Source organism: Sander lucioperca, chromosome 14, assembly GCF_008315115.2.
Source record: "Sander lucioperca isolate FBNREF2018 chromosome 14, SLUC_FBN_1.2, whole genome shotgun sequence".
Classification (NCBI taxonomy): domain Eukaryota; kingdom Metazoa; phylum Chordata; class Actinopteri; order Perciformes; family Percidae; genus Sander; species Sander lucioperca.
Window position 1 is genome coordinate 26,481,881 of NC_050186.1, and position 27,439 is coordinate 26,509,319.

The 27,439-nt window shown below is 41.2% G+C and overlaps 1 protein-coding gene across 9 annotated transcripts in view; it reads right to left on the reverse strand.

The window, feature by feature from the left end:
* The window catches only part of tjp2a (tight junction protein 2a (zona occludens 2)), a 45,679-nt gene that overhangs the window by 16,809 nt on the left and 1,431 nt on the right, over nucleotides 1-27,439 (reverse strand). For 3 of the 9 annotated variants that reach the window (XM_031277433.2, XM_031277432.2, XM_031277431.2), the window contains exons 1-3: nucleotides 18,149-18,634; nucleotides 10,872-11,001; nucleotides 3,031-3,084 (exon numbers count right to left, since the gene is read on the reverse strand). In XM_031277433.2, coding sequence (XP_031133293.1) covers nucleotides 3,031-3,084; nucleotides 10,872-11,001; nucleotides 18,149-18,255 — 291 coding nt within the window. In that variant the 5' untranslated portion in view covers nucleotides 18,256-18,634. Of the gene's footprint in view, nucleotides 1-3,030; nucleotides 3,085-4,298; nucleotides 4,525-7,863; nucleotides 8,159-10,871; nucleotides 11,002-18,148; nucleotides 18,635-22,287; nucleotides 22,307-27,439 lie in introns of those variants that run through there. The other 6 variants (XM_035991800.1, XM_031277436.2, XM_031277434.2 and 3 more) reach the window with 6 other exon arrangements.

The window sequence follows — 27,439 nt, forward strand, 5'->3', positions numbered from 1 at the left end:
TCAGCAACTGCATGGCCTATTTCTCGCTTAAAATGTTTTCAGAAACACATTTCGGTGAACTATTTTAGTACAATATGAGATCGTATTCTGAACAAGCCGCCATGACAGTCTGTGAATTTCCAGAGAAAAAAGAACCACGTGACGCGTTCGTCCAATCAGCTGCCGGTTTTCATTTTCTGGGAAATAATCAGACTGTTAATGGAAACAATACAGAGCAGCGCCGCCTGCTGGTATGGAGATGTATTACGTTTCGCGCACGCGCAGAGCGTACGCTCAAGTCGGCGTCGCCTCAGTGTGTTCTGAGGCATTTTTTGGACCTCGGGACCCGACTGATCAGTCCGACTGGCTTTTCTGCCGACGGTCGGCCCATCTGGTTGGTGTGTCAGGGCCCTTACATGCTTTGTGTGCGTTATGTTCCCCATGTAAATGCGTATAGCACTGTATTTTGTCGTCCTTTCTAATGTTAGTCGTGTCTGTTGTAATAATTCCCATGTGCAATGTTTCCTCTATAACATACGAAAAGTAATTTGCGTTTATTCTGTATCCTGCTATATACTTCAGTGTGTGTCAGTCTTTTTTCGTTTTTAATGTCAACCTGCAGATGAAAATTAGCCATTTGGAGAAATGTGGCACATTTACATCACAATAAAATTGACATTATCCCTAATAAATAAAGTATGTCTTGTAACATTGGCCAAAGAGCTGATAAATATTAGGTTCTATTATGATGATGGTCTTTTTCCTTTGAGGGATATTCTGGGGGACACAGGCAGCAGCAGAGGAAACTTCTTTAAAAAGTCTGCTCAGTTAACAAAAGGTAGAAGAGAATAAAAAGTAGATGTACAGAGCAGAGTGTGACAGCTGGCTGTGGTGGGGTTGGGCGTCGGGGGTCACACGCCTGCAGCACTAAATCTGCTTTTTTGGCTCCAGTGAACCGCAGCAGGAGACAATGCGCTCATCACGATGATTACCTAAGCTCAACTAGTTTGGTCTGCTCACACAGTTGTACACGTGTTTAACATTACCAACGGTGTAGAACCTGGTTCACTTGGCTGGTGGCGAGATGTGGCACATCCACATTTAAGAAAGTGTTAACAATTTAACAATGGTGCTGTAACTAGTGGTTATTAATATACACAGAGTACTGAACTTGTTAAGTACCAAAAGCTGATATTGAATGTCTGGTCAGATTTGTAATCTTGTTTACCTTTTTGTTCAAACAGTTCATGACTTAATTAATCATAACTTTGCTAAGTACTAGAACTAAAAGTATAATATTTTAAAAGCTCAAAGAAGTTGTGTGTTTACGAGATAACTGACTAAAACCAACTTTGGCAGTTTTTGCCATTGACACATTACTGCGGCCATGAGTCCAAGTTCTCCTTGCAGAACCCCACACCCAAGCTCTATAAAATGTTCTATTTGGGGCTACACAACAAGCTGTAAAAACAGCATCAACAAATCAAAAATATATCACCAAATAAAGTTGGTATGGCAAACGTGTTAGCAAAAAGAGCTTTATTATTTGCCCATTGAGCAAACATGCTGCAACATCACCATTCAACTGGAGTCCTGTTTGTGTCCACCTGATGAATGCAAGTTCAATATGCACTCTCATTTTAGCTCCGTTTTGATCTCGACCAACTCTTAAGTAGCTAAATGCTCCATTATGTTTACCATTTATTTATTATACATATCCCACATAACTCCCATCTTAACAACAGCAGCGCATAATGCTACAGAATGCATCACTTCTTCCGTATTTACCATTCAGAATAAAATAATTTTTTTGCCGACACTACATATATCAAACAAAAGCCAGAGACTACAGTATATGGTATAGTGGAGATGGTTGTGGACTTCAGGAAGAACTCAGCCCCACCTGCCCCCACCACCCTCTGTGACACTGTGGAGTCTTTCTGCTTCCTGGGAACTATCATCTCCCAGGATCTCAAGTGGGAGCTGAACATCAGCTCCCTCGTCAAGAAAGCACAACAGAGGATGTACTTCCTGCGGCAAGAAGAAATTCAACCTGCCAAAGACAGTGATGGTGCACTTCTACACAGCCATCATCGAGTCCATCCTCACATCCTCCATCACCATCTGGTACGCTGCTAGCGCTGCCAAGGACAAGGGCAGACTTCAGCGTGTCATTCGGTCTGCTGAGAAGGTGATTGGCTGCAATCTGCCGCCGCTCCAGGACCTGCACGCCACCAGGACCCTGAAGCGAGCTGGTATATATTTATACTTATATTGTTTTAACTCTAATACTTGAGTTTCTTAACCTTCTTATATTTAGAGAATGTGTGACATACAACACCAAAATAAATTCCTTGTATGTGTAAAAAACGTACTTGGCAATAAAGCTTTTTCTGATTCTGATTAAGTTGCTGTGAGCTGCAAAGTTACCACTTTTAAGAAGGCGGCAGACGATAGCGTTATCTCGGAGCTTGCCCGGGCAAAGCCTCTCTTCCCCCCCGGGCAGCTGCCTGTACCCGTCGCTGAACTCTTGTTTCACTCTCAGTGAGCGGACAGGATGACTTTCCCCCAGAGAGCAGAGTGAAAGCGAGGAGCGCTCACTCTGCAGCTACTCCTGGGGACCAAAATGTCCCCAGGAGTTAAATATTTGACTTTCAGGGGGCAGCCCTAATACATATACACAGAGTGTGTGTGTATTTTATTTTGTATTGACATGGAAATAGTTGATCTTCTTCTGTTAAGTTTTTCACGAGCTCATCTGACAAGGCAAGCACATTATTCATAATTTCCATACAGAGACTGAAAATTATATTTTCTTCCCAACTGCGTAAGTTTACTTTGGCTCTCATTCAGTTGAAAGGGGAATGTCTGTTACATATGTAGCAAGGGAACTCTTTGATCTCTTAAATGTTAGTTGACTGCAATGTGTCAAAATAAGAACTGAAATGCACTCCCAGTGAAGCACTGGGTTTAACAGCCTGTGTTTATGGATAAAATGTAAATACTTTAAATGAGATGAGGTCTGGTGTATTGTGGGGCAGATGGACTCACCCTCTGCAGGGTCACGGTGTACTGCTCCCACACGGTCTCCTCCATGACCGGGTTCTGTGGAGAGAAAGGAAGGATTACCATGGGTAGTTTCATTTCACCCAACAGATTAATAACGTATTGCGTAAAAACGACAAAGCCAGCTCATTAGCCTACGTGTGCTGTCATTACACAACCTGGAGCTCCCAGCATAACAATGACAGGCCTCCGCTGAACTGTTCACAACAAGTTTGACAAAGAAACTTCTGGCTCTTGTTCATTAAATATTGATGAGAACACTTGACATCAGTTAGCTTTCTTTAACAAGCATTTTAGAAATAATTCAGCATTTAGAAGTACTTCTTCGGGTTGCATTAATTAGTTATAAGATACACATCTGCTAAACTTCAAGTCACATAACAACCAAGAAACGGACAACTCACAACAACAATTACTTTACTTTCATTAGTAAAGTTTGGGGCGTGTCTGAATCACAGGAGGGATAAACCCATTATGTTTCACTTTCACGTTAACATTGCGCGACAGGGCAACTGTGCTGCATTCATGTGGTGACGGAATGATCGAAAAATTTGTTCACGACTGGGGGAAAAAAATCCCGCTGCATAAACATTGCGAGATAGGGCATGCCTTGGCGGAGGTCTGTGCTCTCTGAGTGCCCTTCTAGTTATCAATTAAAATAACAATCTTTTTTGATTAATTGTCAGGAGAGGAATAAGAAATAGTAGAGCCAAACTTGAAATTGGTTTTGTTGTCTGACCGAGTACAAAAAGTTATTAAATCGCATAAAACCGAGAAAAACCAAGACAACCACATCTTTGCATTTGAGAAGCTGAAACCTGTATTCCCCCCCCCCCCATTTTTTAAACTCAACATAATTGTCATCATTAGTTTCCTGTTAAGTGACTGATCAATAATCCAATTAGTCCATCCAGCAGTCCTTATGAAGTACAAACTAACTTTTGTCAAAAGTATTCCATCATTTAAAGCCAAATGAGAGCTGATTTCCAAAATCACAGATCACATCTTAATTTCTCTACGAAAATGAAACATAATAAATACCATCATTTATTTTGATCCCAAATGATCATTTTATAACAGCTGACGACAATTTTTGCAATTCTGGATCCCTCATTTCAGAACAAAACTGCACTGAACTCAACTTAACCCATTACCCAAACACTTTACGTTTAAAAACAAACAACCACTGCCATTACAGAACCAGTCTGGCCGAGCCACAGATCTGATCAAATCTGTAGCAGAATCACACTTACGAGTCCCTGAAGGATACGTATAGTCTTGACCGCGTGGGCCCATTTCCTGTGCAGGCTGAGCACGGTCTTCATTGTTGGCGCTCTCCGTCTCTTCCTAGCTGCTTCTCTCCCTGTTCACCGCCAGCGGTGCTCTGGCAGACTGATGTGCGCCACAGCCTCCTCCATGGTCACAGCTGCACAACCACCAGCAGCTCTCTTCCTGCATTTGCCCGCCTGCCTGCCTGCCTTTGACGTAACAGGGATTCTGCTGGCCTACATTCAGCCCAAATCCCATCGTCTGCAGACAGCGTTAACGTACAGACACACCAACTTCTGCACAGGCACGCTGTGATTAAATGCCTGAGTATTCATCCACAAAACGCAACAGCAAATCACACCACACATTTTTGCGTTTGAGGTCTGCTCAGACCCTGAGATATAATCAGACAGACACTCTCCAAAGTTTTAGAGATGATTCACACATCAGCAAAGACAAACAAACACTAAAACGTGCGCAGAGTGCAAATCTGGCAGCACAATGGCTGGGATTTTAAATTGTTGGGAGGGTTTTTGTAACTAAAGTGGAAAGTGAAATCCGTGTGCCGCTGACATCTCAGGCCCAGGCTTAGTGAAACGGGGACATGACTGGGGCTGGCAGCTCACCCATCATAACCCACTTTTTTTGATCTTCTGGCCTACGAGGGGAAACCAGATAGGACTGCGTGAACAAAAACAGGACAAAGGCTACACATACACGTCAGACAACCAGGACTGAAATCTTAAGGATTGCTACTTTAAATGAATAAACCCAGTGGAAGACAAAAAAGAAACCGTTTCCAGAATTTTCTTGAAGCGAGGCAGAGTTACAGTATGTTTGAAAATTGTTGAAGTGAAAATAATTTAAAAAGTACTTAATTTTTTATTTTATTTTTTTAAAACTAGATTTTAAGGATGCTGGTGAGATCAGATGACATGTAAAGATAAACATTTTACTTGCATTGCAAGTGAGATCTCTGAAAACATATTTTGTAGAGTATTTGGTTTTTATGCTCAACCGAGGTGATAAATGTGTTGTATCAATAAAGAGAAGTATTGAGAATGACTGCTTCTTCTTTTTTTTGTTTATTTGACATCCTTTTTGCACCAGAAAGGTCAAAACACTGCAGCAGAAGAGAGAACCATAATGTGTGGACAGAGGAAACATTAACTCACGAAAGTCAGATAAATGATGTGAGTTTTAATCAGACCGTCTTCTTGTACTATGTGATTTGACTGTGGTGGCTGCTCGCAAGGCAGGCCTGCTGGATAAGTCGTAGCCTCCTGAGCGATGGCCATTACATAACTAGAGACAAACACATTCCCAGGGAGGGAGGATGAAATACTGGGTCATCCTCGCAGGCCGTGACTTGGAAAACTAATTATTTAGAGGAGTGAACACTGTTTAAAAAACAGAAAAATGTAAATGTGTGGGTAGATTTTAGTCAAAGAAAATGCATTTAAATAAAGTCTCTTTGAAAAATCACAGTTGTTATTTGTTCTGCTCGTTGTGTTAGTGGTTCTCACGGGTGATAAAACGGATACATTTGGGGGATTTGGAGATTTGTTACGGAGTAAGAATGTCTACATTCCCACACTTTTTTATGACAAATGAGATATATATATATATATATATATATATATATATATAAATCTATATATAGATTTGTTACGGAGTAAGAATGTCTACATTCCCACACTTTTTTATGACAAGAGATATATATATATATATATATATATATATATATATAAAAACGTTTTTGCCACAAAGCATGTTTGAGAATATGTGTATTATTTGTTCATTTCATGTTTAACTGGGAATCCAAAATCAGAAAAAAAAAGTGATTTATTAAATTATTTAACGCAAAAACGGCTTGTCCTTTATACTTTTAAATTGTATGCTTCAGTCAAAAGTAGGAAATGAAAAAATGGGCCACGGGCCGAATTTGATTTTGATATATTTGTATAGTGTCTGATTTGTGTGACCAGGAAGTTGCTGACTTATTTGTGTTTTGCACTTGATAAACTTAAAGCAAATACATTGGGGCGATTGCGGTACCTGATTTAATGTAATGGACATGAGCTTGAACACACACACACACACACACACACACACACACTTAAACTTACACTTTGTTGGAAAATAAATAAAAACTAGGCTCACAGCGGAGTGATATGCATTTTAAGGAATGTTAGAATGGACAGACATTACTTCTGAAACGGTGCTAAAGTAATCATGAGGACAGTGTTCATTTTAAAACGCAGGTTGAAACAGAAACCGTAGTAGTGTGGATGTAGCCCTCCAACTCATCGTTGAGTCTACAAAATGTTTAAAAAAAGAAAAGAAAGGTCCAAAGTGATGTCTACAATTGTCCTGTTTTGCCAAAACCACAAAAATATTCAGTTTACAATAATATTAAAGCAGCAAATTATCACAGAGATGCTGGAACCAGAAAATAAGACATTTCTGCTCAGGTTTCAAGTAGAGCTGTAAATGTTCGATACTAGATTCAATCAGTAGCAATACCAAGGCAGCTGGAGAAAAACGGGATGAAGAAAAACTTACATGTTTTGTGAAACTGTACAGAAAACCTTTGAATAGTTTTAAGACGCTGAATTCAAAATAAAGTATACGGTGAAATTAAAAGCCGACTTGGAAACCGCCATAGTACGTAGGCTACAATAAAGAAAAGATGACTCACTTACTGTTTTTCTCCTGAATATTTTTGAATCTGTCAACCTCAGTACTCAGAGGGAGAATGTCAGTTTTTAGCTGTGCAACTAAAGATCTTTGGATGTAACTGATGTAACATAAAGCCCATGCTTTTGTTTACCAACTATTTGCTATAAAGCAGTCTGTAAATTCTTATTCTTTACTGCATTGTCTTTTCAACTCAAACTACCCAGACAGTCTGAAAGTTCACATGTTTCTGTGTGCTGCTGGCGGCTCGTAACAGAAAAGTTGAACAAGTGTGCCCCCTACTGGGGACAGAGTCGCGTTACACTGTGAGGCATTATAAAGAACAACTAGTAACTAGTAACGTCACACAATCATTTAAAAAATCAAAACCATTACAATTTTTGGAAATGTGTAGTTTGTAATACACTACGGACCCTACCACCGTTAGCTCTTGCTACTTCAAAAAGAGGGGAGTTAAAAACAAAAACAGGAGGAAACAGGTTATTTTGAACACCAAAGGACAGACAAGTAAAGTTAACGTTACCGTTATGCGCACTGTAAATGGGACAAAGCGATAAATTACGGGAGAGGTCAATATGTCAATAACGATTACAGGGTCAAAACAAAGTTTAAACTGGATTTATTAACTGTTAAAGTGTTTTTTTTACTAACTAAACTAACCTTCTAGCTGACAGTTAGCTTTACAGAGCAGGTGCAACAGGATGCAACAGGGATTCATGGAAACTCCCGAAAAACGACTTCTACCTTAAAAACATACATATCAAACACTGTAACAGGAGTATATCAGCGCTATTATCAGTCAACTTTTGTGTTTATGAATACTTTGAATTTCGAAATGGAAGTACTTACGGTGAAATATTGAGTTGCGTATCTGCTCAGAGTGAGCAGCCCCCCTTGTTTTACTCGCATCACGCACTTTGAACTGCCCGGGACTGGTAACGTTACTTTAGAGTAAAACAAAACTAGCTAGACGTTTCCGGTCGGATGGAGGCCAAAATTTAGAAGAAACTAAGAGTTTCGAGGTGTAAAAAGTGTAAAAGTTTCGCCTACTTTACTTTAATTATCGCACTTTACCTTCTAAAAACATCAAGATTAGACAATCAGAGCAAAAATTAGCTCCGACGACTCCTAGCTTGTTTAAGATCATACCAAATGAGAGTGAGGATGAGGGGTGTTAAGTTTAAAAGTACCGATGATAGATAACCGAAAACTAAAACAACGTGTGATAACATCAACCTCGTTTGAGATAAAAGAAAAGAAAGAAAAACTATTAATTTGGTTATCAGTAATAACGAACAAATGAACACAGTATTGATACATGTGTAGAGTTGGCTTGCACCTGTAATACCGCTGACATGGATCCGTCCTAAATTCCCATTGATTTTTAGGGAGCCTGCTGTGAGGTTCCCAGACAGACAAAACAGATTTAATATGGCATACTGTAGAACATAATTCAGACAAAGAAATGCTATTTAAAAACGCATCTGAGCAGATAGAAGGAATTCATTTGACATGTATGAAATATACTTTGGATAGCCCATATTTACAGCAACTGCCTTCCAAAGGCAAAAACAAGTTTAGTGTGTATAAAATAGTCAAAGCTTTTAAGACTAAATAAAGCAACACAAAAATAGATTACACCTATACTTTTTACTCCTAAGCAAATTTACCACCAATTCTTTTGACAGGGCAAATTATATACAGTTTATTATTTATCGTTTTCTCTAAATTCCCCACCTCTGCAGCAATTGTTTTATAGGTTTTGCTTAACAAGAGGGATACATTGCAGTTTAGAAAATACACAGCCATAAGTATGTGGACACCTGAACATTAAAGCCATACTGTATGTGATTGTTGACCATGTCATTCTAAAACCAGTCTTCTGGTTTTTGGCTTTCCGCAAAAGTTTGGACCTGGCTACATGGATTTGTTCTCATTCAGCCGCAAGAGCATTAGTGAAATCCAACACTGATGTTGGGTAACTGATTAGGCATGACTTACAGTCAGCGTTTCAGTTTACCCGAAAGGTGTTGGATGGGGTTGAGGTCAGGGCTCTGTGCGAGCCAGTCAAGTTCTTCCACACCAAACTGGGAAAAGCATTTCTTTATGGAGCTGGCTTTGTGCACAGAGGCACTGTAATGTTGAAACGGGAAAGAGCCTTCAACCAACTGCTGCAACAAAGTTGGAAGCACACTATTGTCTAAATTATCACTGCGTGCTAAAGCATTAAGATTTCCTTTCACTGGCACCAAGGTGCCAAAAACATGAAAAACAGTCACACACCAAAAGTACACAAATGTATGTAGAGGTTATAGAGCTATGTCAAAAATGTAAGGCTCTTACACATGAGCAGCTGAAGCAAAGGTCGATAAAAAGTAGACGCCGATGTGCAGCCGTCCCACAATAACCTACTGTTGTTTGTGTTTGTGTGTGTGTGTGTGTGTGTGTTACTATCAACTATCTATTCAAACCTGCCCTTAATTGGTATTTAATCGACAAAAGACAAATCACAGATAAGAATGCCAGCTGACCCTATAAATGTCCCCCAAAAAAATCCCTAATAAACACATAAAATGTGTTCTTTCAATATCTGCTATTTTAACAAATGACATAAGCTTTTCCGCGGGAAATAAAAATACAACACTTTATCCAAAATGTTTAACTTCAGAGCAGCAACGCCTTAGGAATTCAGGTCAATCAAGTCAAATCACCACATTTCAGCAACTGAAACATGTGAAATAGGCCTTAAAATAGGCCAACCTAATGCAAAAATGGCCCGAATCATTCGTGTGACCAAGTCATTAAAACAATGACGCTTCCAGGATGTGACATGTCTATCTGGTTAATCATCATCGTGGATGCAGGAGGGGGGGGGGGGGTCACTAAAGCGTGGTTGTATTCAAATAAGGAAAGAGGAAAGAAGTCTGGGAAACACTGACTCATGAAATCTCATATCTCCATTAAATCATCGTTTCAGAAGAGAAGCAAGCCTTGCTTGCAGCTTACCAACTATTTTTGGATAAACAAAAATGCATGCATGCATTTTTCATCTTATCCAGTGATGGGATTATGATAAGAGTTTCATAAGATTAAAATCCATGAAATTGTCATCACGAGAGAAACGCACAGTCATCCAAGCGACGTTAAAGCATACAAATCGCTAAAGCTCAATGGACCTGTGAGGGTTTTAGATGCAACGTACAGAACAAAATACAGTGAAAAATTAAATGACGGTCTCAGTCTTCACCGAAAAAGCCATCGAGTTGTACGTGTGCCAACAGGTATGAATGTAGCTGCTTCATACTATCATGTGACTGGATTCAAAACTCAGAAGTCTACAGCACACTACATACTTAGGTTTTAATAGACAATATGTATATTAAAGATTGGTAAAGCATGTTGGGTTCAAACACTGAAACACACAGTAAGGGGTAGGGCTGGGCAATATATCGATATCGTGATATTAGACTAGATATCTTCTTAGATTTTGGATATTGTAATATGACATAAGTGTTTTCTTTTACTGGTTTTAAAGGCTGCATTACAGTAAAGTGATGTACTTTTCTGAACTTACCAGACTGTTCTAGCTGTTCTATTATTTGCCTTTTCCCTACTTAGACATTATGTCCACATTAATGATGATTATTTATCTGAAATCTAAGTGTGAAGATATTTTGTGAAAGCACCAATTGTCAACCCTAGAATATCGCCACAATATCGACATCGAGGTATTTGGTCGAGAATATCGTGATATCTGATTTTCTCCCAGCCCTAGTAAGGGGTCAACAGGACCAAACTAGACTTTACGTCACTCTAAAAACACAGCATCGACACTAAACATCATGTAAACAACGTACCATCATAATAGCCGAGTAGCTGCGTGAGGAGAGGCGGCGGAGATACAAGTACTGGGCTTCTCTGGACCAGCAGAACTTGCGGTTGGACTTGAGCAGGTCAGTGCTGGTCTGGTCAGAGCCAGGCTGGTCCCTACGCACACAGAGAGAAACAACATTTTAATGGATGACTCTTTACTACAAGTGTGTTACGCATTCAAAAAAATATTTCAATGAGACCAAACATTCACTCTGTAGATCTTTGTCAATAGAGAGAGCAGTGCATGTTTTGTGACCCGAGTATTATTACCCATACAAGTATCATTTTTGTAAAGCAGGCTGTGACCTTACATTTATTTTATTTTGCAGATTGAGCCCCATTTACAAGGGACTAGTACCAGGTATTACCAGGGGACCTCATGTGAATTAGAAATTAACAACCACGTCTGGGTTTTCGTGCGGCTCAGTTGCACTGGATAAGAAAAGTCTGTATTGTGCTCGAATTTACCGACAGTATCCCCCATATATGATGTCAAGGCTTTTATTTATAATTACCCACGCAGCCATACATGTTGTCATACATTTGCACAGGATTAAGATCACAGACGACCTCTGCAAATTACAAATTTCTAAAAAAGGTCCCTAGGTAATACTAGGGCTTTAGTCCTGAAATTATTAAAAAAGGGGCACTTCGCTGATTTTACGAATATTGTGTCGCTCTATTAACGGTTTCACTCAAGTGAGTAGGTTAAGAATTGTGTCACAGTGAATATTTCCTATATTAGACTATGCGGATGTTGTCTATCAAAACACATCAGAATCTAATGTGAAACCATTAAATGTTGCTTTCAATAATATATGCAGATTTGTGCTGAGATGTCCTTTTACTACTCACCACTGTGGAATGTATGACTCACTGAACTTTTTATCACCGGAGTTATTTTCGTAACAACATGTTGTTGGATGCTGTCCTCCTCTCATGCTTCAATGCCTAACAAATCTATCTATCTCTCTCCCTGACCCTGTCTTTCACTGGTTGAAGCCTGAAAATATTGTAAACAAATTAATAACATAACTAATTCCACTGGTCGGACGGTTCAGCTGTTTCAGACTGATACCTCCGGTTCAGGCTGGTCCTCATCCTCAACACGTGCCTTTTTCAGTCACGGAAAATACTTTTCAATACTCATCTGGATTGAAGCAGCAAACATTCAGTGTAAGAGTAAAAAAAATGACATTATTTATAATACGTTTATTTGATTCACTGCTGCTACATATAATGTTTTGACCTAGACAACCCAACTGCATTTTACCGCAAACTTGCGACTAGTTAACTTTCTAAAGCAGGCGCAATCGCTTGTTTGCTAAGGGTCGGGTCGGGACTCAACACTGACAACATTGTATTCAGAATATAAAATATTTTTATAGCACTTTTTAATGTGATTGTGTAAAGGTGTTCACGAGATAGATACCAACCTTTCGTGAACTTGTGAATTTCCCCAGCCGTCTTCTCTCCTTTATGGAGACAGACGCTGTGTGCACAGTGGGAGGGGCTGTGTGTGTGTGTGTGTGTGTGTGTGTGTGTGTGTGTGTGTGTGTGTGTGTGTGTGTGTGTGTGTGAGACGCAAGACGCAATGTGCGGCGGCCGGTGTTGATAGTGAGGCACACCGCCACACATTAGTCTATGTGTGGGCAACACTGCCTACCTATGTATATGCATATGTGAATGTATGGGCTAAATGTTAGCATGCCTCTTAATACTGCAATATGTTTTATACACAGATTTGTTTTCAATAAAGAGTCGGTGGGGCGGGTAGGGTGGGCGAGACAGGATGAGGGAGAGCTTTAGCGAGTGTGAATGTACATGTGCTGTACTGTCTTTGTCTTACAGTATGTCTCGAGGACCCCCTCAAAAACGAGATGCTTCATCTCAACAATAAAATCACTCATCATGTTTAGTACTACTCAGCCTGTAAAAACAGTCAAAGTCTTTTCAAGTCTGAGAAAATAACCCTGATGTCATCAGGGTTATCTCAGCTTGGGCTTTAGCACTACACACTTGTTTTTTAAAGATTTTTTTGGGGGGCTTTTTCCACCTTTAATTTGACAGGACAGCTAGGTGAGAAAGGGGAGAGAGGGGGGGGGAAGACATGCAGGAAATCGTCACAGGTCGGATTCGAATCCTGGACCTCTGCGTCGAGGCATAAATCTCCCAGTATATGTGCGCCTGCTCTACCACTGAGTCAACCCGGCCACAGCACTACACATTTTTAAGTGAAAGTTGTGTGACAAATTGTTACAGAGATGTGGGCATTTACGCAGCAGAGAGGGTCTAATGAAAGACACTATCAAGCTGCATTATGGGAAATGTAGGATGCAGTGCTCTTGAAGCGTCAAGCTCTTATTCGGGAAGAAGTCAAGATGTCTCAGGCTATGCTCCATTGACTTGGACCATACTTTTTAAAATCTGTCTCTTGTGAGTCCCCCAACTTTATGGAAGTGCAATACTAAATCACTGGAGTGCCCCTTTAAGTGCATGTTTGGGCAAAGACATTTACACTGGCATACAACATACAGCCTTTTCAACATGTCCAATACCAGCGATTTTACCACTCTAATAATAATAATAATATATTTATATTTATTTTTTATAGCGCTTTTCTAGACACTCGACGCTTTACAGTTTTGGTTACATAGATACAACAGACAGACAAGGTACATAGACAAGGTTACATAACAGACAAAAGAAAACACATAGGTGCATGGGCAAGCAAGAGAGGTGGGCTAGTGAATTTGTGAGCCTTGAGCTAAAGACTAATGCCAACAATGCTAACAGTTAATGTTTACAATGTCCACCATCTAAGTTGTTAGCATGCTTGTTAGTATGCATTTGCTAATTAGCAGTAAACAAAGTACAGCTGATGCTGATGGGAATGTCATTAGTTTTGCAGGTATTTGGTCATAAAACAAAGTATTGGGTAAACTTTAGTAGGGCTGCAACTAACGATTATTTTCATAGTCGATTAATCCGTTGATTATTTTCTCGATTAATCGATTAGTTGTTTGGTGTATAAAATGTCAGAAAATGGTGAATAATGTGGATCAGTGTTTCCCAAAAGCCCAATGATGACGTCCTCAAATGTCTTGTTTTGTCCACAACTCAAAAGATATACAGTTTACTGTCACAGAGGAGAGAAGAAACTAGAAAATATTCACATTTAACGAGCTGGAATCAGAGAATTTTTACTTTTGTCTTAAATAATTACTCAAACCGACTTCGATTATTAAAAAAGTTGGCGATTAATTTAAAAGTTGACAACTAATCGATTAGTCTTTGCAGCTCTAAACTTTAGCCTGTAGCTGATGGTGCTAGATGAAAAATTAAGGAATCGCCAAAGTGATTACAATTCATCCTGAGGGGAACATTAATGTGTGCGCCAACTTGCATGGGGTTCAGTGGGTTCAGTGTCCTGACCAGGGACACTTCAACGTGTGGACATGAGGAGCCAGGGATCGAACCAAATCCTGAGCCCCAGCTGCCCCTTGGAACATAAAATATGATGTTGAGATATTTCACTGGATAAGTGAGAACTTGGTGGTCTTGCTAAGGAAATTCAGAGGATCACCGGTCAGTTGGGCTATTCTCTGGGCACCATAGAATTTGTACCAAATTCCATGGCAATCCAACCAATTGTTGTTGAGATATATCAGTCAGCATCAGCTCATATTATATCATCATATCAGCTAGGACCAAAGTGAGCAACTAACCAGAAATGGAAAAGAAATATGTGCATCCAGCTTCTTAAATGTGCTTTTCTCTTATAATGGTAAATTGTCTATATTTCAGTCCTTCCAGAGAAATGCTTTTTTGTGATTGTTGCGGGCAAAAGTCCTTGATTATGCGGCACGTTTTTTTTAAAAATGCGATGGAATATGCGGGATATTTATGCAATTTTATGCAATGAAATTGTGGGAACTTGCAAAAACTGCGGTTTCCTCATGGCTTCATCGCGGGGTTTGCAGCTTTTCGATGATGTTCACGTCGCGTAATTACGTCACTTCATAACGTTCCCATGGCAACAGAGGATGGCTGCTCTTGCGTGAAGTAAACGCAACATTTTTCAATTTTCTGCTAAGATATATGTGACTTTTTTGCAACGAAAATGCGGGGATTATGAAATCATGCAAGCCCCGCATATTTTGCGCGGAAATCGGCAATTTATGCGGCAAAAGTGCGGCGTATTTGAAAAAATGCGGCCCCCGCATAAATATGCGGACTTTGGCTGATTATGCACTGAATTATGCGATCGCATAATCACGTTTTTCTGGGAGGGACTGATATTTGAGATTTGGACTGTTTGTCAATCAACAACAAGTAAGAAACCACACACTTTCACATTTCCATGATGCAACAGTCAGAACCACAACTAAAACATTCATTGACAACTAACTCTAAACCTAAGACCAAAAGGACCAGTGGGAAAAGTAGTGCTATGAATAGAGAATAAAACGGCACCATTCCCAGAACTAAGCCACTTGTGTATGACTCTGATAAAGCCAGAGGAGACCCCGGCTCACACTGATACTACTGACTATAATACTATAATCTGCAGTCTAAGGGCCCTGACACACCAACCAGACGGGCCGACCGTCGGCAGAAAAGCCAGTCGGACTGATCGGTCGGGTCCCGAGGTCCAAAAAATGCCTCAGAACACACTGAGGCGACGCCGACTTGAGCGTACGCTCTGCGCGTGTGCGAAACGTAATACGTCTCCATAGCAGCAGGCGGCGCTGCTCTGTATTGTTTCCATTAACAGTCTGATTATTTCCCAGAAAATTAAAACCGGCAGCTGATTGGACGAACGCGTCACTTGGTTCTTTTTTCTCCGGAAATTCACAGCCAGACTGTCATGGCGGCTTGTTCAGAATACGATCTCATATTTTACTAAAATAGTTCACCGAAATGTGTTTCTGAAAACATTTTAAGCGAAAAATAGGCCATGCAGTTGCTGAATCTGTCTTCATTTCAGATTGACAAAGGTCAGTTTAAAAGATTTTCGTCTCATCCGCTCCCCATTTCCGGGTGAGTCCCGACTGCCCTGTCCCCGACTGAACATGTCGGGTCGGCCCAAATGAATGCCGACGGCTCCTCGGACGGCCGACGGCACTGGACACACGGAACAGACTCCAGTCACAGACCTCGCCAGATGGCCCGACGCCCGATTATCGGGCTGGTGTGTCTTCTCTCTTACTTCCAGGGCAGCATCTCCGACCTGATCGCTAACATGTCTGAACACGTGGTGTTTTCCACAGAGCTGAAACAACTTTTTTTCCCCAACTTTGTGGCAGCGAGTCAGACCTGAGGTTTCTGATGCCTTCTAATGGCCTGACTGGATACAGTCAGAGCGATACTGTGCTGAGAGTAAAGAAAGCAGAATGCCTCTGCATGACTAAGCCTGCAGCCCCTAACAAATTAAGCACAGGCATGTAGGTCCACCTTGGTATCGACTGGAACAATGTGAAGTATTCCATTACATGACTCACTTCACTCTGCATTAACTTGTCAGGGGGCTCTGGGGTAAAAATCCTGAATGGCCCATATTGACTGTCCTCAATAGTGCAATGTGTATGAACTCATCTGTCATCTCCCCCTTCCCATACGTTTACTCAAGCAATTTAGTATTGCACTTCCATAAAAGTTGGGGGGCTCACAGGAGACAGACCCAAGAAGCAGGAGGCAGAGTTATTGGGACTTTTAGTACCTAATATAGGTCAAGCTCCAAAAACTCTGGATCCTACATGCAAAAACTCAATAGCGTTTTTCGTTCGACGCGCACTGTCGGGTAAAGACCCACATCGCCCACTTCTCCAATTTGTAACGCAAGCTTTCTGTTATGAATTCAAAGTCTCAATCTGAGATAACCTCAGGATCAAAACTCAGGTATCGGCACTAGTATTGAACATTTTCAAACACGCCCCAACCCTATTTAGACTACATCAACACTACTACGTTGTCATTTTTCAACTGAGTTTTAAAAAACAATTAACGATCTCCGTATCAGACATGATCTCCGTCCATATTTACACAACGTAAACGAAAACGTACATGACCATTTGCATACACTGAGCACGCATGTGCCAGTGTAAACAGGAAGCCGACTGTCTAACGATACAATACGGTTGAAAATACAGAAATTTAGAGAAAGAACAATGGCGAAAAAGTGGCCTGGACTGACGACGAGGTGGAACTGTTACTGAAAGTAAAGCGGTACTCAAGAAGGATGAAATTTAGAAAAGGTATGTAAGCCTACCTAACCAACAATACGGATTGATGTGGGTGTCTGCATAGACGTCCAAAAGGTCTCCGTTTCTGCCCGTCCAGACTACAACGCAACCTCAGAGTTTTCAAACTACAACATGTTCAGCAGAGTTTTCAAATGTCTCAGTTTTAGGGGCTTGGAAATGCCAGAGTAGTGTGAAAGCAAGGTGTAAAAGTAGCAAAAGATATGCATTTTTATACAAAAACGTATTATATAGCCCTGGACCAAACCTCTATTCAACTACACTGAGTTATAATAGTTTACCTGCCTTACAGGTGATGCAGTTCACCAAACATCACTTTTGACTCATTAGGCAATAAATCAATAATAATGTCTTTCAGTGGAATCACATCATTATGACATGAAGATGTCGGAGCAGGCTGTTACGCACAATTCTAGCATCTAAAATGATAGCTGTTTTTGTAGTATTATTTTGAAGTATTTTGAGAGGTTTGTTTGAAACGAATGGAACATGACTATGCATTGTGATGAACAGCACTACAAGTAAAATGCACGGCAGTTTAGCATCTAATTAGACAGTACAAACGGTAGCATATACTGTAGATATGAAGATGAATAAATGTAAAGAATGTAGAATGAACCAATAGGGTAGTGTAGTAAGAAAGGATATTTGATATACAAAATTAACAACCCATAACAAAACGTGAAAATTGTTTATACAGTATATATATATATATCCAAAATCATTGCATGTATTTTATGTATCATGTATGTGGTTTTGCATTTATTTGCCATTCTGTGATGAACTATATATCAATACAATGTCACCAAACACCTCATTGATTATTCCAGAAAATAATCAACAGATTAATCAACAATGAAAATAGTTAGTTGCAGCCCTAGTTTAGAGATAATGAGCTGCAGCAGTTGTTGTGACAACATGCAGATCACTACTATACACAGGCTCTCTATGCATGTTGAAGGCGCACACACACACACACACACACGGCTCTGACTCACCCCTGGGGTCTCCACAGTTTCCTGCCGGGTGGCAGAAGCTCCCGTTTGTTCAGGGGAACAATCCCTATGGCTGCCTGCATGATCGTGATGAACTTCTTAAACTTCATCTTAAAATTCTTTAAAACGGCGACAGCCTCACACACAACACACTGCTCTGACTGCTGCTACACTTCCTCCATCACTCATCTTCTCCACGTTTGCGCTCCTCTTCTTCTGCAGCAAAGCCTACAAACTTGTCCTCTCCATGACAACGATGCCACAGCTCTAGCACCCGGAGTGGCGAGGTCCCCGTGGTGGAGCTACTACGAGTCCTGCTCCCAACCGCCGACTCCGACAGATGTCCTTTTGGCTTCCCTGAGCGAGTGAGGATAAAAGGAAAACAAAACGGCCACGTTCCTGCCAGGCAGTGGGCCGGCCGACAAAGAGGATGACAGCACGTCACTCTTACATAATTCCGGAGCTTCTTTGGACATTACTCTAATGAAAACGCAGCCTGTGCCACCACCACCACCACTGCTGCTGCTGCTGTTGCAGCTGCTGCAGCTGGGATTCTTGTGGTACTAAGCCCTGACAGATCATGTACGCTCCCCGCCCCCTTTCTCCCATAATCCCCCCATCCAGGCTTAGTCTTCTCACCATTCACACCCGGGCAGACCCATCTACTTCAGCCTCACATCCTCACACGCCCCTCCACCAGGGATAACCCCTTATGGAGGTTTATTAGTGACCCAACTACTACTAAACAGGATTAAGCTGTAATCAATCTGCACTTCAAGATTTGAGTGTACACAGGGACAGATTTGACGTTTTTCAGAGCAATGTCCCGATGGGACGCTTCATTGAAAATCTGCACTCATTACTTTCTCCAGCTGCTTTGGCACATTCTGTTTGTGTTCCATACCCTTTCATAATGCCATCACTTAATAAAGACCAACAACTTATTTGTCCGTCTCACAAAATTCAGACCTCCCTCCTATCTGTGGCACTCTGATTTTGACTGAACACATAAATCCTTGAAAGCGTCTCACAAATATGTAATTTCTAAATAAAAAAGACTCAGTAATTTTCCTAAACAGCTGGGCACGGTAGTTTTTAATGAACGTTCCTCAAACAGGAGTAAATAGTGCATTTGTTGGGGACTATTTTCAGCTGCGGATTAATACACATTTGGTGCTCTCGAGAGTATTCAAGTATGTGGGATTGAGCCAAAACGAATATAAAAAGGAACAGTGGTGCAACAGTGGGGATCATTGATGTGTTTTAATAGTTTTAGGACAACAGTGGATCTCTATGGCACAGAGGAAGAAGCTATATCAGGCTTTGGATACACACACACACACACACACACAATACTTGAATCAGTTAACTGTTGATTTTGGCCTTTTCATGCAATCTGTTGACAATAAGAAAAATATAATATAATATAATCCTTATCACAAATTCAATCATTTCTAAATTCAAGTCTAACAAAAGTCAAGCCTCAATACCCACAAACAAACTTCCTTGTAAGTACATTGGGGAGAACTTTGTTTCCTTAATGACAGTAGCGTTTTTTGGCATGGGCGAAGCGGGCACCCGCCCAGGGCAGCACGAGCACTTAAAAAAAAAAAATTATCATATAATATCTATTATCTATCATTTCACTGTGTGGCAAATTGGCAAATTGGTGTAAAAGGGGAGGGGGGGCTGAAACAGACTGTGTTGAGAACTAAAAGTAGGCTAGATAGTAGAAGTTCACGAAAGCAATCCAACTTGGTAAAAAAAAGACAATGCTGCTCTGCCAAATGTCTTCAAAGGAATGAAACGTTGATAATAAAGGGGGGGGCTCGAAGGAGGGTCTCGCCCAGGGTGTAATTCAATGTTGAACCGCCACTGCTTAATGATGTCTTAGATTGAACCGGCTGTGCATCGACTGGGACCAACCTTGTCTAATTAACCATTTATATGTTATTTCATATGTTATATTTCAAACTTAAGCAGTTTTTGGGAAAGGCTGCTGCAAATTTAGTCATTTTGGGTCACAATAAAAATAAAAAAATAAAATAAAAATAAAAACTCCTTAAGATCCTAGAGGAACTGCCTTAAGATAATACAGGCACTTGCTAAAATTTCTTAGACTGAGGCCACTTTCGGACCAACAATAGCACCGCGTGAAAAAATGTCAGCTACGGGGCACTCCCATGGCTTAGAGGTTTACATGCTGACACACGTTTCCAACTTGAATGACACAGCAGGGGTGTAGATGCAGGGTTCCAGCAAAAAAAACCATGAGGTGATCTGTCAAGAAGTTGAACCTGGCATTTTCGGTGCAGTTTTCAGTTTGAATGCCCAGCAACAGGAGACAGGAACATTTTGCGGTAGGGCTGAACGATTTTTGAAAATAATCTAATTGCGATTTTTTTCCCCAAATATTGCGATTGCGATTCGATTCTTTTTTTAAGCTCTTTGTCTTCTGTATTATTCAACAAAGACAAACAATAAATCATTTTATAGTATGAACAACACACAATTACAAACTAGACAGTTAAATAAGTAAAAATATAGTATATAGTACACACACACACGTGTATTTTTTTTTTTTTTACAGTGCACAGAGAGGAGCAGCCTCCAGCCCCTCCTCCTCGTGAAGTTGCGTGCTGCCGTGTGCACTTGTTCAGAGAGGCTATCGTTGCGTTAGCTAGTTGCTGGTGTTCTTGCCGTGGGATTAACTGTACTAATAAAACTGTTGAAACACCGCGGCCACGCTGCTGTGAAAGCTCCCCGAACGTCTGATTGTTACCCCTCTCAGTGGCAGCTCCTCCACTCGTATCTTTATAACGGAGCTAACCGCTAACCGGAGCTAACCGCTAATCCGAGCTAATCGTTGCCAACCGAGCCTTCAGTTCTGTGTGCCTGTATCCATTAACTGCATGTATGGACTCGAGCCAGAATAAAACCCTTCATTTTATTAAAATGGCTGTAAACGTTTTAAACTACAACTCAGAGTTGTTTGAATGACAGAAATCAGCTCAAGGTACGGCGTAGCGAGTGTGCTAAGTTGATGCTTTCTCTGCTGAGTGCAGACTGATTAGCTCTTGCGAGTCACGTGACGAAATTGCAGCCTTTGCGATTAGGAAATTGCGTTTAATGTATCGCGATATTATCGCAAATGCAATTAATCGTTCAGCCCTATTTTGCGGACAGTCTTTAAGGCTGATGGAGCACACCGGAAATTAGCCTGATGTCATAAAGAGGACGGGCTCTAAGAGGATGACACCTGCAGGGTAGATCTGACCTCACTTGCACTCTGTCAAACCCTAATTTGCAGACTGATAACTATTTCACATAGGGCTGCAACTAGTCTCGCATTGCCAGACCTTCCTCCACAGCGCTGCGGAGGAGGGTCTGGCTAGTCCGCACAGCAAACGTGCTCTGGTTTATTGGCATTGCCGCGGCAAAATAGCCTCGGGAAGGAACTTGTTTTGGTGGAACGTGTACATTCAAAGGTTGTTTTAGTCGTGCAACAGACAGTCACTCTCCCCATTCTTCCCCGCTCATGTATACGGGGAGAACTGGCATAACCTGGTTATTCACTTATGCCCGGTTACTGCTGTGCAAGTAAACGCGCTGAATGACGGAATGATGGAAGGAACTTGTTTTGGTGGAACACGTTCAAAAGTTGTTTTGGTCGTGCAACAGAAAACTCAGATTGGACAGATAGTCTAGCTAGCTGTCTGGTAGGTAAGGTAATGGACATCCGGCCGAAAAGCGGGACATACGGTTGAATTTCCGGCAGCACCGGAGCAATCCCCGGAGTGGAACGTCGTGGATATAGACTAGGCTGCAACCAACGATCATTTTCATTGTTGATTATTCTGTTGATTATTTTCTTAATTAATCAATTAGTTGTTTGGTCTATAAAATGGCAAAAATGTCAATCAATGTCAAATGTCAAATGTCATGTTTTGGTCCATAACTCAAAAGATAATCAGTCTACTATCACAGAGGAGTGAAGAAACTAGAAAATATTCACATGTGAGAAGCTGGAATGAGAGAATTTTTACTCAGACCGATTAATCGACTACCAAAATAGTTGGCGATGACAACTAATCATGACAACAATCTTTGCAGCCCTGGTTTAACATATGTTTTGCACTCACCAATCCCTTGGCGTGCACGCCACACCACGGCGCAGATTAAATGTCTATAGCTTGTCATCCCGAGTCACCAGCTTAGAGCAGGCTGCCATGTCCTGAGAGAGGTTTGAAATAAATAAATAAATAGATCTCTGGGGCCTCTTGATGAGCTGCCAGCCAATGCAAACTCCGGACAGGATTTATATTCCTGCTGCTTGGATGTCTGGATTACGGCACGGGATGGTCGTGCCATGAGAGCGGCTGCAGATTTCACTGAGCAGCAGAAATCCCTCAGCACTCAAAACAAGCACGGCTCAAAATTTCAGGAGCACAGTGGGGGGAGGAATAACAAGTGTCTATTTTTAAAATAATGTTGGGAACAACAGCACAAAGGAAGAGGGAAAAGAAGGAGAGAGGGCTTTTTGAGGTCACCCTGTGCCGTGTGTCGTCTTTGTCAGGGCAGCCCAGATTAGGAGCCTCGTCTGGGCTGAAAGAACAGAGGAGACCGAACCATTAAGCTGTGGAGCATTCACATTCACAGGCGGTTTTATCATAATCCAACACCTTACAGTAAGCTCAGAGAGAACACTCAGCCAGACCAAACTGCATGGCGACAGAGGAGGATGTGTATGTTAGAGGATGGATACCACAGATATTTAGAAATGATGTTCGGGTCGGGCTCGGTCATATCAGCGCGATAAGGCATTGAACATTTTAAATTTAAAAATGCTTATTATGTAGGTGCGTGCCTGTGTTAACATGCGCTTGTTGCCCCGTGTGCGCTGATGCGCTCATCTGTTGACATTTCCGAATGCCTGCCTACAGTTGCTTAATAAAAGCTTTCCACACAAACAAACGTACGTGTGTCATTAGTAGGAGAAAAAAAAATGAGATTTTAACTGTGTCGGGCGGGGGCCGGGCTCGGACAGAAAAATGCGGCCCGATCCGCACTCTAGTGTATGTGTGTGTGGGGGTACAAACAGCACACAGATGAACATGTACACAAACACAACACGCAAAGGTACACAATGTGTGAAGGTATCAGCGATCCATAACCTCCTCCATCGACCTGTAACGTTTCTGTTTTCTTCAACAATGCGTGTTCTGTATATACACAGTAGAGCCGGGGCCATTATTTGTTAAATTTAATTAATTTAAAATATGAGAATTTGTCAGTGTTTAAAAAACAAATACACAAAAACAGCTTAAATTTGGGTTGTATGCTCTGTATTTTTCAGTAAGACCTTATTAAATAAATTTGGTATAGCCAGACATGTTCAATTAACATTAACATTTTTAATTACATTAAAGCAGTAATGTGTTTTTAGTGACAATGGATCGAATGACTACAGATAATTAGCGCTTGACTCAGTTCCTCTCAGCTCTACGGAACTTTACAGCATCCTTGCACTCTAGAGCTAAATCGGAAATGGTGTTTGTTAAAGGCGGCAACAAAAACAAACAAAAAAACCCACATTGAATAAACAATGATGTTAGATAGTTTTTCCAAAAAAAACTAGCTGCTTCCTAAACATATAAAGCGTGCCACACAACGTACTTTAGAAAAAGGCTACTTTTGTATTCATCTATCTATCTATCTATCTATCTATCTATCTATCTATCTATCTATCTATCTATCTATCTATCTATCTATCTATCTATATATAGATGAATACAAAAGTAGTCCATCTCAATCATCACTTATGACTAGGGTTGGGCATCGTTTTGATTTTAACAATTCTGATTCCAATTCCGATTTTTGCTTTCGATTCCGGTTCTTATCGATTCTCGAATTCGATTCTTCGAGGGGTGGAGTTGAAACGGCCCACATGCTTTTTCAACGTAAAATAAAGCCACACTTTAGAGCGCCGCTTAGTGTGCTCCATGGCTGCAACACAACAAGCGCCTGACAGTACGGTGGCCGCCACAGAAACCAAAACTTGTGCCTGTTAAATTTGGAACCGTTGATCGGATTCTAAACCAAATTTTCCAAACGATTCCAATAATAAAAAAAAAAAAAAACTTCAATGGAATCGTACGTTTTGAAACGATTCCAAGTCGGAACCGGTTCTCGATGCCCAATCCTACTCATGACCCACTAGAAGTGTGTGGTGGGGTCTAAATCTTCAGAGACCCTGCACTGCCTGTATTCTCCCATTTCCTTTTGTTTTCCTGTATGCGGGGTGCTTCTACGTGGTAACAAAGTGCCTTTGGGCCCCAGGTTGGTGTGTAACCCCCAGCCAATAACAGCACACAGGGTGTGCAGCCATTTGTTGTCATTCCCAACCGCCGCTTTGCCCCTCGGCGTCTCCTATCGACGCACAAGTTGACACAGAGAAACAGACAGGATGAAGCTCTGCATTCACTCATAATCGGACAATGTGGCAGCGTCCCGCGTAGGTGTGTGTGTGTGTGTGTGTTGATTTTGCTTTACAACATAATTATTATATATTGCTCGGATTACCACATTGCACGGCACTCCCTCCCTTCATTCACTCTCGAACTCGCTCGACCACCGCCTCTCTAAAATGTCAAGCTTCTACTTTCTTCGTCTCGGTCCTTCCAAACATTGTAACAAGAAAGTTTTATAAAACTTGCTGGAACAATTTTAATTTGAAATTGCACAAGCTTAGGGAGAGGCCGCAGTTTTTAGCAAACAAGCTCTGATATACACACATTGTAAACTACCCGCTCACCACCAAACAACTGCACTCTCATCCAAATTGACAGTGACAGTTCCACAGCACACTCACAGCAGCTTCTTTTTAATCTTTCACCGCATGCTTTAAGGCACAAATCGCACACATTTACCACCTCTACGGAAGTGCAATCAATTTGGTTTGCAAAGAAGGTTGCACGCTTATGACTTGTAATCATTTCCTAGCCAAGATTTGGAAAACATGATAAGCTTCTTGGCTCTTTTTTTTTTTTTGCTCTACTGCTGCTGCAGTTTCATAACTACAACATGAACCAATTTAATCTTTTGAAACTTCAAACAATCTCCATTTTCGCCCCACGCATATACACTCCCACCAAGCCCTCCCACTTCCACCACTAGATCTGTGATAGTGTACTTTATTTTAGTTTCTAAAGCAAAATTCAAGCCAATATTTTTTTTTTTAAATAGTATCTAGAAATACTTGTAATAATGTTTTTTTTCTTCTCCAGCTTAAAACTTCATAACACAAATCTGTATTTTTGATCTGTCAAATCTACTCAGACAAATATTCTGAATGTGAACTGCATCAAACCTGCAGGTCGGGGCTTTACTTTTTAAAAAGCCTCATATTTTAATTATGAGAGAAGTCACTCTTGTGGCTAATTCCTTTGTGCATGCTTTCACTATTTAATGAGAATGCCTTCTGTTTTTTCTTCTTTTTCCATGGGGGGAGGGGGGGGCAAATGTTGCTGGAGTTGTTAGGTCGTCTTAATGCTTTTACATAAGCAGTTTGTTTCTCTGGCCCTTGACACTTCCCCACATGTTGGAGTAGCACTGTAGCGCTGCATTACTAAAGGCCCAGGGCCATTATGCAATGTCCATATGCAATGCATGTGTGTGAGCCAGATGGAGGGACACATGCCACTCACAAATCTGTGATGAGAGTGTAGAGAGAGCGTGTCAGTGTGTGCATGGTCCCTACTAGGGCTGCACGATATTAGGAAAATATCTAACTGCGATTATTTTTGACTGATATTGCGACTGCGATATGATTCACGATACTGGAGAGAATGACCATTTTTGTATCATTATTCTCATTTTCCTTTCATTCATCTTTACATATCATATATCGAGTACAGCGACTTCAAGGCTGATTCTGAGTCAGTATCCAATGACAGTGGAGCTGCGATTCACAGAGCTGGCCTGGCCATTGGGAGCCGTTTGTATCGCAATAGTAGTTTGTAGTGCTCTTGTGTCGTGTTGCGCGGTCATGGAAGGCTTGTATCATGTGGACGCGCCGACAGTTTTGTTGTCATTACATGGGGGCGGCAGAAACTATGCACTATAGCTTTAAGGCAGTACCCTGATTTCTCAAACGCCATGTAAACACTTTACCCCGGAGTTCTAACAGAAGTTGAGAACTCCTTCAGTAAAAAGTAAAAAGTAGTTGTTGCTATAACACCATACAACAAAACAGCGTTAGCCGAATCAGCGGGCCATCGGCAGCAAAGAGTCTGCGGTCCATCCGTTTTACTCCCCGCCGAGGCAGCCGCTGCCGCCGTTGGCTAACATTAATGTTAGTTAGCTAACGAAGTTAGCTTGCTAATTCCACCCAACACTGGTTTCATATAACGTTATAATGAGCCCAACAAGTTGTCAGTCATCTGGCGGGAACACTGTGCTGTCATACACTGTGACAAGAGTGTGTAAACGAAACATTAAGTTGTTCAATTTTACTAATTTAGTGATTGTCTGTGTTATTTTGACATAGGTCAACCGGAAGAAAAAAACGTGCGTTGGCAGAGCTCCACCTACTGTAATGGAGGTAGAGTTACTCCTGTCATTCTCCCCATTCTTCCCCGCTCATGTATACGGGGAAAACTGGCACAACCCGGTTTTTCACTTTACCAGGGTTAAGACCATACCCCGTGCATGTAAACGCGCTGAATGACGGTGCCCCTGCAAAATAGCCTCAGGAAGGAACTTGTTTTGGTGGAACATGTGTACTTCAAATGTTGTTTTAGTCGTGCAACAGAAAACTCAGATTGGACAGATAGTCTAGCTAGCTGTCTGGATTTACCCTGCAGAGATCTGAGGAGCAGTTAACCATAGTCCTCAGAAATCCACCAGAGTTTAGAATTCCAACACAAAGAAAGAGGAAGGTAACGGACATCCGGCCGAAAATGAGGGGCATCCAGCGGAATTTCCAACAGCACTTGAACAATCCCGGAAGTGGAACGTTGTCGATATAGACTACATTACACTGACAGGTCTTTCTATTATTTTGTCCAATCCATTTAAATCAGACGGTAGACTAAATAACAGCAACACTTCTCTGTATACATTAATGCAATAGCACCTCAAAGTACATCCTCCAAAATTACCATAACATTTGTATAACCACCTTTCTAAAACAAATACTGCACATTATAACCTTCACAAAGGTAGCATTTATTGAAGGACTGTTGTATTAAGGCTCTGACACACCATCCCGACGGCCGAACATCGGCAGAAGAG